The sequence below is a fragment of the Lagenorhynchus albirostris genome, chromosome 6 (genome assembly GCF_949774975.1).
Source record: "Lagenorhynchus albirostris chromosome 6, mLagAlb1.1, whole genome shotgun sequence".
NCBI classification, from domain to species: Eukaryota; Metazoa; Chordata; class Mammalia; order Artiodactyla; family Delphinidae; genus Lagenorhynchus; species Lagenorhynchus albirostris.
The window spans coordinates 11632427-11646278 of record NC_083100.1 but is presented as its reverse complement, the minus strand read 5'-3'; the positions used below and the strand labels follow the sequence as shown (position 1 = coordinate 11646278).

The 13852-nt window shown below is 43.8% G+C and overlaps 1 protein-coding gene across 1 annotated transcript in view; it reads right to left on the bottom strand.

Moving 5' to 3' along the window:
* COL4A4 (collagen type IV alpha 4 chain) overlaps positions 1-13852 on the bottom strand; it is a 134611-nt gene that overhangs the window by 33920 nt on the left and 86839 nt on the right. The window contains exons 26-34 of the mRNA XM_060151956.1: positions 12571-12639; positions 10333-10440; positions 9649-9867; positions 7625-7786; positions 6408-6578; positions 5209-5352; positions 2754-2861; positions 1204-1385; positions 288-351 (exon numbers count right to left, since the gene is read on the bottom strand). Of these exons, the coding sequence (XP_060007939.1) occupies positions 288-351; positions 1204-1385; positions 2754-2861; positions 5209-5352; positions 6408-6578; positions 7625-7786; positions 9649-9867; positions 10333-10440; positions 12571-12639 (1227 nt within the window). The remainder of the gene's footprint in view (positions 1-287; positions 352-1203; positions 1386-2753; positions 2862-5208; positions 5353-6407; positions 6579-7624; positions 7787-9648; positions 9868-10332; positions 10441-12570; positions 12640-13852) is intronic.

The window sequence follows — 13852 nt, the reverse complement described above, 5'->3', positions numbered from 1 at the left end:
TTTATAGAGCTGCAGTCACTAGGACAGCTGAGAGTACTCCCACCAAGGAGGAAATTGTGCTATGCCTGCAAGCATGCTGTTTTCTATATGGTACCCTTAGATCTGAATGACAAATCTAGATGATTTAGGTCTTGTTTTGACTATCTCGTAGAGTCTAAAAAGAACTCTTTGAATGTTGCAGTTTGTTTGATATACTTTACTCTTCATGCCAGAGGTACTTGCTCACAATGCTACAAATACCCAGGACTATGAGCTTGATGGATAGCTGCTGTACCTCCAAACCATACCTTTAGGTCCTCTTGTACCATCGATTCCTGAAAGTCCAGGGGGCCCTGGAGAACCTGGCTCACCCTGATAGTTTAATGAAACAGAAATAAGATTGTAATTGAATTTCAAATACAAATGACACATGCTTGACATGATCCAGTTATAATTTTCTAGAACTAACTTGGTTTTTATAATTTGCAGTGGTAAAGAAAATTGGAAATGCATTGCAAACATACTACTACATGCATCTAGGTTTTAAAAGTTGACAAAACTCTTCCAGAATTAGTGATACCAACAGGGGGCATCCAAATCCCAATACTTGATTGCAAAAGAGTAATTGCATCACATCACTTGAACTTTAAGTTTTGAATGAACAAATTGATACGAAATAAACTGTTATAATTTATACCCAAAACTTGAAAAATCTATTTTATTCCAAAAGATGGGGAGCAAAGTATATTATACATTTTCCAGAAATTATGATGTAGGCTACTACATTTGTACTTCCTGGGTTCTCAAGGGGTATTTTGCTTATGATTGTAAAGATAAAGTATATTTACAGAAAAATCTATGATGTCTGCAATTGGATAGGAAAGCTTAGTAACCTGAATTTGGGTCATTTTTCAGATGACTCTGTGCTGGTAAACCAACAGTCCTCAGGCAAGTCTCTATGGAGCTGTTTAAACAAGGCTGGGGGTAGAATGTGGAGTAAGTGACTTGATCATTTACATCACCGGAACCAGGCATAAGCACTGGCCAGAATTACAGTTACATCATGGCCCTCTAGAAGTTTCCATTCTTCCCTTGACCAGCTCCTTACATTCTAAAAGCCAGTGAAGGACTGTGATGTACACTGGCAAAGTAAGATGACTTACGGGCATCCTGAGAGCAGAAAGGTTTTATTATTTCTTTCCTTCCAAAACAGCAGTTGCTTACCTGGTCACCTGGAAATCCCGGAAAGCCAATGAGCCCTCTCAGCCCAGGTGAGCCTGGAGGGCCTGGGGGTCCAGGAAGGCCTGGCTGCCCTTTCCTCCCGGGCTCCCCTCTGTGAAATCCAGGTGGTCCACAGCTTCCTGGCTCTCCTTTCTTCCCTTGTATCCCAGGATGGCCTTTATCACCTGATGGGGTTAGAAGTGTTACAGACCTCTTGGAGGAAATCTCTTGAACTTTAAGGAATAGTTAAACTATCGTGACAGGCGATAGTTAGGCTGTGGGTCTTGGTCCTACTTATAGGAGACAAAGCCATCTCCCAGGAACTGGGAGTCCTAATTAATTCCTGCCCTAAGCTGCATCACAACGGGTTTCTGGCTTCCGTGACCTCACCGTAAAATGAGCTGCCCAGGGCTTCCCTGGTGGCGCAGCGGTTGAGAGTCCACCTGCCGATGTAGGGGACGCGGGTTCATGCCCCGGTCCGGGAAGATCCCACGTGCCGCGGAGCAGCTGGGCCCGTGAGCCATGGCCGCTGAGCCTGCGCGTCCGGAGCCTGTTGCTCCGCAACGGGAGAGGCCACAACAGTGAGAGGCCTGCGTACCGCAAAAAAAAAAAAAGGAGCTGCCCATGAAGAGACTCAAGGCTACCCCGGGGGGAGTGAGCAGCATCACTTGCTTTATTTTGTTTTGGTTTGGTTTTTTTGCGGTACGCGGGCCTCTCACTGTTGTGGCCTCTCCCTTTGCGGAGCACAGGCTCCGGATGCGCAGGCTCAGTGGCCATGGCTCACGGGCCCAGCCACTCCGCGGCATGTGGGATCCTCCCGGACCAGGGCACGAACCCGCATCCCCTGCATCGGCAGGCGGACTCTCAACCACTGCGCCACCAGGGAAGCCCACTTGCTTTATTTTAACATGCTCATTTTACAAATGAGGAAGGACTTAACCAGAGGACTTAAAACATTTGTTCCCTAACTCGTTAAGGAGAGGGCCAACAAAAGAACCCAGGTCCCATTCAAATTAAGTCTAAACTGGGAAAAGAAAACACAAATGTGGTTGTCAAAAGCCTTGCTCTGGGGTGTTTCTGAGGACCAGCAGCACAGGCAGCGAGGGGCTTGTTAGAAAGTCAGAGGCAGACAGGCCCCAGACCTGCTGATTGAGCATCTGCGTTTTAACAAGGGCCCCAAGGGATGCACACTGAAGGTTGAATAGCACCCACTGAAATGATTTGGAGAGTCATGGTGCTACTCATTTTAAGATCAGCCAGCAAAACCAGGAATACTTTAAACCTGGTACCAGTATTTCATGTATCTGTCTGGACTGATTCAAGTTTGGAATATCCAAATCTATAAACACGTATGAACTACAGCTGAGTTCTAGCATGGAAAGAAAAGTACCATGAGGTTCTTTAGTGTATGTTTTTATTTTTATCTAAAGAATGACCTTTCCTAATCTCCGAATTACAGTTTTTTTTGGAAAGTTGTCTAATATGCATGCTTGTTTGAATGACCTGTAAAGAAGTCAACTTATTTGATATGGTTAAAAAAAATAAGCATTTACCTTCTTCTCCTGGGAATCCACCATCTCCAGGAGGTCCAGGTTCCCCGGTTTCCCCCTTTTTCAAAATAATATCCATTTCTCCTTCATATCCTGGGGGTCCTCTTGCTCCTTTAGATATTAATTATATAAGAGCAAAACAAAAGGAAGCACCACACACGTGATTATTCTGTTACAGCTCCTCACGCCCAGTTTGCAAATCCCCATTTAACCTGCTAAACTGTATTTATGTTCATAGATTGCACAGTATCAACATTGTTGATTGACTTCCTAAAGGAAGGGCCATGCCTTTTACATTCCTTTCCCAACTTGTCCAGCAAAGGGGACTGGTGTACACTGAGGGCTCAGTGAATGTTTGCTAAATTCAACCAAACTCGTCTCAGAGTCTTCAGTAAAAAGAGACAGGCTTGAAAAGTTCCAGGTCTAAAATACATCTGTGTTACATACATAAAATGGAATATTACTCAGCCATTAAAAAGAATGAAATAACGCCATTTTGCAGCAATATGGATGGACCTAGAGATCATACAAAGCAAGGTAAGTCAGAAAGAGAAAGAAAAATACCATATGCTAATCACTTATATGTGGATTCTAAAATACAAGACAAATGAACGTATCTATGAAATAGAAACAGACTCACAAACAGAGAGAACAGACTTGCAGTTGCCAAGGGGAAAGAGTAGTGGGGGAGGGAAGGACTGGGAGGTTGGGACTAGCAGATGCAAACTGATATATATAGAATGGATAAACAGCAGGGTCCTACCATATAGCACAGGGAACTATATTCAATATCCTGTGATAAAGCATAATGGAAAAGAATATGAAAAAGAATGTGTGTATAACTGAGTCACTTTTGCTGTAGAGCAGAAATGAACACAACATTATAAATCAACTATACTTCAATAAAATTTTTTAAAACTACATCTCTTTATCCTGTAAATTTTGAATTGTCCATCTCATATTTTCCAGTTCCTTATCTTCCCCTTCCTAACCAGCCTCCAATATTTTCCTTACATTAAAAGAACAGACACTTAACTTGGTTCTCCACATAGAGAATTCTAAGAGGTAGGGAGGGTATACAATATTTCTCCCGATTTCTGCAAACACTATCCAGTTGTAGATGTGGGCTGGAGTGGGCTCATCTCAGCTTGATGAGAGCCACTTAGTAACAAGTCAAGAATTTTGTAAACTAGTTGTTAAACCATCGGTAGTTTTAAATCAGTCATGTTGAGCGTATTTATGGTGGGAGTATTTACACCCTGGCAATCAGCAAACTGTAGTGTAGTAATCAGGGCATTTTTTAAAAACTTTATTTGAGAGAGCCAGCTTACCAGAACATCACTGGCATTAACCCAATTTTAAATATTTTTAGTGGGATAATTATATAGAAGCACAATAGCACAGCAAACATCACTTATCTAAGCTAACGGACAATGACTCTGATTCCTTGATTCTATATAAATAATTTACAGGCTAGTAAAACAAAAACTAATAGTAGAATCAATCAACTAAAAGTAATTTGAATTAAATATGAGGCTATTTTCCCAAAGGGCTTTAAAGACAAAAACCTTGTTTCTAGAAATTGTCAAGCATTCATTCTTAACACTAGAAATGAAATCTTACCTTCACTCACCACAGCCTCAGGGCTAAGAGATCAAAGTAAATATTTAACAGGGATGGGCACAGAACATTGACACCAGTGGTCTTGAAACTTTTTTTTAAAATAGTAATGGAAACTTTTCTTTAAATGAAGCTTGGGAGAGATGCAATTCATGGCCCAGATGAAAGCGGACTCATTTAATTCAGCGGTCAGCAGACTACAGCCCACAGGCCAAATCCCACCTGCTGCCAGTTTTTATACAATCCATGAGCTGTGAATGGCTTTCACACTTTTAAATCATTGGGGGAGGGGACTCAAAATAAGAATAATACTTTATGACATGTGAAATTAAGTGAATTTCAAGTTTCAGTGCCCATAAATAAAATTTTCCCAGAACACAGCTATGTTTGTTTGTCTACGTGTTGTCTCAGGCTGCTTTTGTGCTACAAATGCTGAGTTGTGTAATTTCGACAGAGACCATATGGCCTTAAAAAAAAAAACTGTTTTTTTCATTTAAAAAAATTGAAGGAGGGTTTGGGGACCAGGAGTCCTGCCTGCACCCCCTTCCCAAAAGGTGAGAAGGTTTTCTGAAACCCAAAAGCTCTAAGTCAAAGCCCTTGTTAATTTTTTTTCTATTAATAGAGCAATTCATTTGCCATAGTTATATGGGATAAGATCGGGAGGAAAGGAAAATACATTTTGTTTAAAATCCTAAAACAAACACCATAGATTCAAAAGGCAGCAGAATCCAAGCTGCAGGATAGTTCCATTTTATTTTTTCAGGGATCATACTTATAGGTTCTGGTCAAACACTAAAAACAATCTATGCTGCATCGCTGTGCCATTAGCTGCGTTTACCTTTGTCACCTTTCACTCCTCGGTCTCCCAGGGAGCCGGGCCAACCCTGTTCTCCGTGTTCTCCCTTTCTGCCAGGGTGTCCGTCCGGGCCAGGTTTTCCTCTCTCTCCCGGAAAACCCAGGAAGCCGGGTAGCCCCTGGGGTCCTGAGGAGTAACATGAAGTTTTAGGGAAAAGTTTTATAGGCTAGTACGGTTCCTAGATCTGTGTTCCTTGCCGTCCACGTGGAGACGCGAACTCCCCCTAACTCTGAGCTTGTGCTGAAGGGAACAGTCACTACCAGCCTCCCGCCTGTAAGAGACAATCTGTCCCATCCAAGCCTCAGTTTCCCCCCCCACAGATCTGAACTGCAGGCCTTTATGCTTCTGAGTCCAGATCCCACAAAGCTTTAAGAGAACTGGGCTTCCCTGGTGGCACAGTGGTTGAGAGTCCGCCTGCCAATGCAGGGGACACGGGTTCGAGCCCTGGTCCGGGAGGATCCCACATGCTGCGGAGCGGCTGGGCCCGTGTGCCACAGCTGCTGAGCCTGAGCTCTGGAGACTGTGCTCCGCAGTGGGAAGCCACCGCAATGAGAAGCCTGCACACCACAATGAAGGGCAGTCCCCACTCTCCGCAACTAGGGAGGGCCCGCATGCAGCAACGGGGACCCAATGCAGCCAAAAATAAATAAATAAAATAAATAACTTTTAAAAAGAAAGAAGCAGAAGTTCAAAGATGTTGGTCTGGGCCTTGGCACACGGGTAGTGCCTAAAAAAAAAAATAGAGAACTGGGTATTGGGGAGGGAGGGAGGGTGGAGGGAGGGAGGGGTGGAGGGAGGGAGGGTGGAGGGAGGGAGGGTGGAGGGAGGGTGGAGGGAGGGAGGGTGGAGGGAAGGGCCCATCCAAAGTGGAAGCACATCAGCCCTGACCTCCCCCCTCCATCAGTACCACCCAGTCCTCCGGGCAGAAGTGTGTGTAGGTTCTGTGGACCTAACCCCTCCCCCCAACACTCCCGTTTACCTAAACCAGAACACTCTGCCCCTGGAAATTACAATACAGAAGACAAGAAGAAGGGAGAAGTCACACAGGAAAGGACCAAGTCAGGCTAATATACCAGTAAACTCCACAGTATGGTCACCTGTAATTATCTTCACCTGGCAGTGGATTTCAGGTTTATAAAATGGCGGGGGGGGGGGCGGAATAATGGAAAAGCAATACCCACCCTTTGGGCCTGGAAGACCAGGAAGCGCATCATCCCCACTGGGGCCTGGGACTCCCGGGGGCCCTGGGGGTCCATCTGCCCCTGGCCGTCCTGGGACTCCGGGTAGGCCCTTCATTCCAGCGGGTCCAGGAGGCCCCATGTCCCCTTGTTGTCCTTTCCAACCTGGGGCACCTGTGACAAACCGCAGTGACAACAGTGGAGGAAGACTGAGAACTGGCTTCACACACGGGCAGGAAAAAAATCCATGGTAGCTTAAATTGTGTATCTGTGGCCAAGTAAACAATATTTATCAGCTAAAATCCCAGTAGCGACTCTCCATCAGTCTAAGTATATATTTTTCTGGCTGCTATAAAAAGAAAGGCAGATTACTTGAATAAATATTTCCCAGTTGAGATGCATTATAAAGTCTTTTAAAATGGAAAGTGGATAAGGGTAAAGAATTTATATTTACTCTTGGGTGGGGAGAGGATGGGGACTAATAGGAGAAAACATTCCAGGTGCTTCTTAAAGCTACAGCCAAGTGAATTTTGGTCAAGCTGTTCACTTTGTAATGAGAGAATTATAGGAATCAACAATGTCATCTAGAATTACTGGTGATTAAAAACAAAGCTGTAGTGGCAGGGTTTGCTCCAATCTCGTTTTGATCCTTTGAGAGGGTGTATTCTTGGATTTGGATAAACACAGCAGAATTTAAATAACAGATGACAATCTGGATGGTGAAATAAAGATCATATTGGAAACAGCCCCCCAGCACCTTGTGTTGAGAGACACTTTCTCATGGGTCTCTTTGACGTCTTGCTGGGTATTCCAAGAACAGAGGGTCCTGACCCATCCTCACTCGGGCTATTTCTCAAGGTTGTGTTGGCAGCGAGCAGCCTGACAGATATAGTGCCTCCCCCAGTAAGAAAAGCAAGCTGTCTTGCAGGTTAATGTATAGCTGTTGTATCTCAGGCTCAGAAACTGCAACCCACCATGTGTGCGGCATCCACTAGCCCCTCTTATATCACCCCAGAGACACTTGGGTGACACAAGGAAATGACACAAACCAACATGAAACTCCTGCTACTTGCAGTGCCATAAATAATCAAATCCTTTGTTTCTGACCCAAGAATCTTGCTTCTGCCAGCAGCCGTAAAAGAGCAACAGGTGAGCTTATTCCTCTGTAAGTAGGGTAAACCCCACACCTGTCACAGTTCTTGACACCTGCCGACACTTACCTGGACTTCCTGGAGCTCCAGGGAGCCCTGGTGGCCCTGGTCTCCCTGGAGCGCCTCTTTCACAGGAATGGCCGGGTGGACCTGGGATCCCTGGAAACCCAGCACTTCCTTCTCTCCCTTTGGGACCTTTGAGACCCAGGAATCCGAGCATGCCAGCTGGCCCTGAAATGATACAGTTCATCTGTGACACTGAGGGCATAACACTACATAGACGGCCTACAGTGGTATTCATGTATATCAATACTGGAGGTAAACATTTTGATCCCGGCTCTGGGCTCCAATGAGTTAAGCCTCTGAATGGATTTTCTTATCATAGATGATAGTGAGCTCCAAGTGCACTGTAAAACCATGCATTGCTAAGAGAATTACTTGATAAGGTTATGTAGACAATGTAGAAGTTGCTTATGCAAATTAAAAATCCATGCAGTTCTTCCTGATTTCCATTAGCCTCTAACATTGCGGCAGGCTTTACACCAAACCACCACAATGCTTGCACGCCCAGTTTGTACTGTCTGGATTTGCATTCTGTAAACGATTTCATCATTCCAACTCTCAAAATTTGTATTTATTGGAAAGATAGCATCATGATCTTCAGGGGGAAAAAAGTCTTCCATAATTCTACACCCTAACCTAAAAATCTATTTTATTGTTTAATGTTTTCATTGTATTTTGGTTCATATGTTTGCATTTTTAAAATAGTAATCCCAGTGCACTTTCATTTGTTGGGTTATTTCATATTGCATGTTAATATGCAAATGTTTTCCATTTTATTGTAATCTTTGCAAATATAATTTTAATTGTTAATAGCTGAATAGTATTCCTTTGAGTGTGGTGTGTGAGTATGTGTATGTACATCTTACTTAGCTCTCTTTACTGTTTTCAATTGTTCCTCTACTGTGAATAATACTACAACAGTATTTTCGTACTAACCATCTCCTGTTGAATTCTTCCCTTAAATACATTTCACAAGTGAGATAGTGGGATTACTGGGACAAAATTATTTTCATTGACTCACATAATGTATTATCTTGTTACGTTCCAATTAAATGGGTTTTTGTATATGAAAGCTTCTGACTTACAAACTATTGGATAAGCTCTCTGAGGACAAAGAATGTGGCTTATTTCCCCGCCTTCCATTTTCCCTGTACTATTGTACTATCATGGGTACCTAATAAACACTGGCCCATCCATCATTAGAAAAGAACCAGAACACTGTTTGTAAAAGTCTGATCTGGGGTCCACTTTTCGTCACCATCCCCCAGGGGTTGAAATTCAGACTGGACTGCTGGGCTCCACCCGGTTCTGATGTAATGAATCACAATTTCCTAGATTGGGGCCCAGAAGTTGGTGGGCCCACCTCTACCCCTGTTTTTTGGGGGGCGTGGTATTTTTAAGTACATTAAAATCTGAAAACCTCTGCTGGGGATCCTGAAGAAACCATAACGATTTCAGAAAAGGATGTGAATCAGTGCCAGGGCCATCTCCCCATCTTAAGTTTCACTGCCCTGCCTGCTACCCCTGCTGGAATGAAAGTCCCTCTATCCTTTCACCTGTCCAAAGAACACAGCGTCTGCCAGGACTCAGCTCGTGCCTAGCTCTCCCCCAGAGCTTTCCTTTGAATGCCAGCCCACCCTGCTTTGCCCCATGGAGCTGCTCTTCTCTGACAGCCTGTCCTGCCCTCCTTCAGCCTGGCAATGGCAGTGGGTGGATCACCCAGTCCCTGCCCCTCGGAGCTAACATACTGTCCTGGAGTCCAAAGCAGGCAGATGTCCGGTAGCTGCTGAATCAAATTGAACAGACTGAGCCACGGTGAGCTGGGTGTGAAAACAACCAATAAAGTGCAAAGGCAACACTGCGGATGCAGGTTATTGGAAATGTAACCAATGCCCATGTATGAAGGAAGATGCTTGACTGAAAATTTTAAATTCTAGATTTTTAAGGCAAGATAGTCTAGACACTCTTCAGGGACCTGTTCCAGAACTGAGCTGGCTTTATGGACCACAGGAAGAGCACAGCCCTCATACCTGCAGCCCCCGGTCGTCCAGGATCACCTCTGAGTCCTTTTGACCCTGGTACTCCTAAAAGACCCCTCTTTCCTGGGGGTCCTGCGTAGCCAATAGCAGAGTCTCCCGGAGGTCCTTTCTGACCATTCACTCCAGGTGAACCTGGAGAGCCTGGGGGCCCGACAGGGGAGGACCCCTTTTCACCTCCAAAACCCGGATCTCCCATATCACCATGAAAACCTATTGAACAAAAAATTGTTTAAATTGTTACATGTACAGATATAGAACCAACACACATATAAGACTACTACTTTGATAAAAACACATTGTTTTAAAATACAGGGATACCTACTAAAATTAAGAGTAACTTAAGAGGCAATATTGTTTTTTGCCACCTTTTGTCAGAAATGAATTGTAACTCCGTGTTTCCTATAAGCCAATGACGTTTCCCTAATTGCTTTCACTTACCAGCAAAGAGTCTGTCTAGACTGAGCAGTTCCTACAACAAAACATAATAGTCTATAACTCATGCTCCAGGTTTAAGGAGCCCTGAGACATCACAAAAGTATCATAACCTAGAAGTTATCGAAACATAGCTAAGAGCTTACTATATCAAGAAAAACCATTCTCCCACCATCTAGGGATCCCTGGGCCATTTGCTGACTAAGATCATGAGACATTCCTAAATGAAAAGCCCTTATTTACCAGGTGGACCAGGTATTCCTGAGATTCCTGGTTTGCCACGTTGACCCTTTTCCCCATCCAGACACCTCAACCCAGGAGCTCCCCGACGACCTGGAAATCCCTTTGGACCTAAACAAAAACAACAAAACACAGACACAATAAAATCAAATGAGGACAAAATAAGATGATTTTTAAAATAAAATCTATGTTAAGTCTTTCTTAGGGTATTTCTACTTTATGGAAGTATAGGTGGTGCCTAGCCTGGTTTTTATAAGTCTTGTGCTCCAAATAAGCTTTTCATAGAGATTGTGTTAAGGTACTTTCTCAGAAGCCATACTGTAAAGAACTCTTTCTGAAAGCCTTTGGGACGTACACCACCATTCAGATGAATCTTTTGATACCTTCCCATGCTGAGTCTCAAACACAAATATGTGAGGATACCCTTCCTTGTAAGAGGACAGAGGTGGTGGCCAGTGTGTGGCTTGATGAGAAAGCACCAGAATAAAGACCAAGTCTATTTCCCTGCATCTTACTGCATTTGCCCTTAAATGAAGTACAGGCAAAAAGCACCTGCAAGTGCTTCCCTGGTGGCGCAGTGGTTGAGAGTCCGCCTGTCGATGCAGGGGACGCGGGTTCGTGCCCCGGTCCGGGGAGATCCCACATGCCGCGGAGCAGCTGGGCCCGTGAGCCATGGCCGCTGAGCCTGTGCTGCGCAACGAGAGAGGCTGCAGCAGTGAGAGGCCCGTGTACCGCAAAATAAATAAATAACGAGCACATTTGGGCTTCCCAGGTGGCGCAGTGGTTGAGAGTCCACCTGCCAATGCAGGGGACACGGGTTCGTGCCCCGGTCCGGGAGGATCCCACATGCCGTGGAGCAGCGGGGCCCGTGAGCCATGGCCGCTGAGCCTGCGAGTCTGGAGCCTGTGCTCCACAACGGGAGAGACCCGCGTACCGGGAAAAAAAAAAAAAAAGCACCTGCAAAACGAATTGAGATTTTTAAAAACCTTCTGTGTTTTCCTACAAGGAGTTCTCTATGCAAAAATAACTAATAAATCATGAACTTCAAAGGAGATGCAACTGCTAGCTGAAACTCTGAGTGTCCACTTCCCTTGAGGCTGAAGCTGCTGAAAGCGACCACGCGTGCTTTTTATCCATCCATGACAAGGTACCAGCAAATGTGAAGATGAACGTACAATCGGTCAACCAACCATTCTTCACTCCACTGATAGAGAATTATATTTCCACACCCTTGCCACTGCCTTGTGGTGGGTGGCCCGTATTTCCCACACTTTGACCCGGGGCTTGGCCATGTGACTTGCTTTGGCCAATAGGATAGTAACACCATGAAGTAATGAGAGGTGTGAACAGTGCAAGTGAAGCTGGGCCCCACCCTCTGGCATTTCTGCAACCACAGGAGCAGAGCACACCCTGGCCTCACAATGAGATGCCCGTTGCAGACCTGACCTGACCCAGGACCAGGCATGAAGCCGATAGACACCATCTTAGATCAGCTGAACGACAGACCCATAGAGAGAAACTAAATATTATTTGTTAAAGCCCACTGCAATTTGGAGGTTGTTACACAACACTATTGTGAAAGCTAGTGGTTATAGAGGGCAATAGAGAGTCACTCATCATTCAATGCTTAAACACTTTTTGTATTGATAGTTACGTAGAACAAGAAAGGTGACCTTTAGTGGCCATGCTACTACTTAACAGGTCAATTTAAGTGAACTCTAAATAAATAAAAAAGAATTAGACAAAATCCCTTACATAGATCTAGGGTTTAATTCAGCTATAAATATGTGACTGAGTCAAGTGCAGTGGTTGTATGAAAGTGTAATCAGGGGTGTAGATGCATGGGCATTTTTCAGAATGTTTCTGGTCAGATATTTGGGTCTCTTGGAAAGCAGAATAGAGTAAAACTTATAATCAGTAAGCAAGTAATCAATTTTCACTCTCAGGGCACAAGTAAAGAAAGAAGATATAGTTTTAAAATGCTCAAAAGGCGATCAGTTTTGCTGATATGTGATCAAATCAAGGTAAATTTTGTTGCACAGAAATATTATTCAGAGTGGGTTTGGTGGACTGGCAACCCAAGAGGAATGGCTACAAATGGTGTTTCCCGTAGTCCCTCAAAACTTTATAATCAGGGTAGAAATATCCTAAATAGTTCCTGAGGATTTGCTATTGGTTTATCTGTTTTACCAGTTCTTTTAGTTGGGAATGTGTATGACAGTAACTTCTCCTTGATCGTACCTGGAGGTCCATCAAAACCTGGTGGGCCTGGCCTCCCAGGGTAGGTTACGTTACAAGGAACTGTATCACCTGGAATGAAAAAAAAAAAAATTGGCATTCACATAATTGATAGTCCAACGCAACGTGAATCTCAATGACAACTCGATCAAGATACTTCTTCATACGGTATATGTGGAATTCAAAGGAAAAGAAGACTCTCGAGTCTCATTAGGTCACTTGAACTACGTTTATTTTGAATTTCTAGAAGATCTGTCCTGAAATCTGAACTTCAACTGTCAGACAGTAATAGAAGGGGAATAAGAAAAATATTGATTCCAAGAAATATCAATTTAATAACCTACAAAAAATAATGGATGTATAGACCCATGGATGTCTACTACAGTGGAATCAGAAGCTTTGATAAATCATGAAATAGCAGCAAGTATCCAACACTGAGCTCCCAAGATCTGACTCCTAGCTTGGATGTGGGGGAATTGCACAAATGAGGAGACTGGGAGAGATACTAATAACAGCTTCCGTTTACTGAGGGCCTGCCATGGGTCAGGTGCTTCAAATATATTGTCTCTGGGGGCTTCCCTGGTGGCCCAGTGGTTGGGAATCCGTCTGCCAATGCAGGGGATGCAGGCCTGAGCCCTGGTCGGGGAAGATCCCACATGTGGTGGAGTAACTAAGCCCATGTGCCACAACTACTGAGCCTGTGCTCTGGAGCCTGCGAGCCACAACTACTGAGCCCATGTGCCACAACTACATGCCTAAAACCCGTGCTCCGCAACAAGAGAAGCTACCGCAATGAGAAGCCCGTGCACTGCAACGAAGAGTAGCTCCCACTCACTGCAACTAGAGAAAGCCCGTGTGCAGCAATAAAGACAAAACGCAGCCAAAAATAAAGTAAGTAAATTTATTAAAAATATATATATATACTGGCTCTTGTTTTTCTAATGACTTTGCAATGTGGTTTTGTCATCCTTCATTTCACTTGGTAAAGAAAATAAAATTTCAAAGTTGTGCTCTGAGTTTTCTTCTCCTTTAAAATGGAATGTTTCCCCTTTATAACAGAAATTTCACCTCATAATTTATTACACCATAAGCTCTTAAATAAAAAATGTACCATATGAATAAAAATAATGTTATATTTTGATGGTTCCAGACCATGATCTTAAACCATATCAAATTCCAAGGTATTCGTCTTTCTATGTTGTCAAAGCAAGAACCAAACATATTATTATATTATAAAATTTCACAAGTACCTATGTAACTCAAGTCATATGCACATATTACAAAA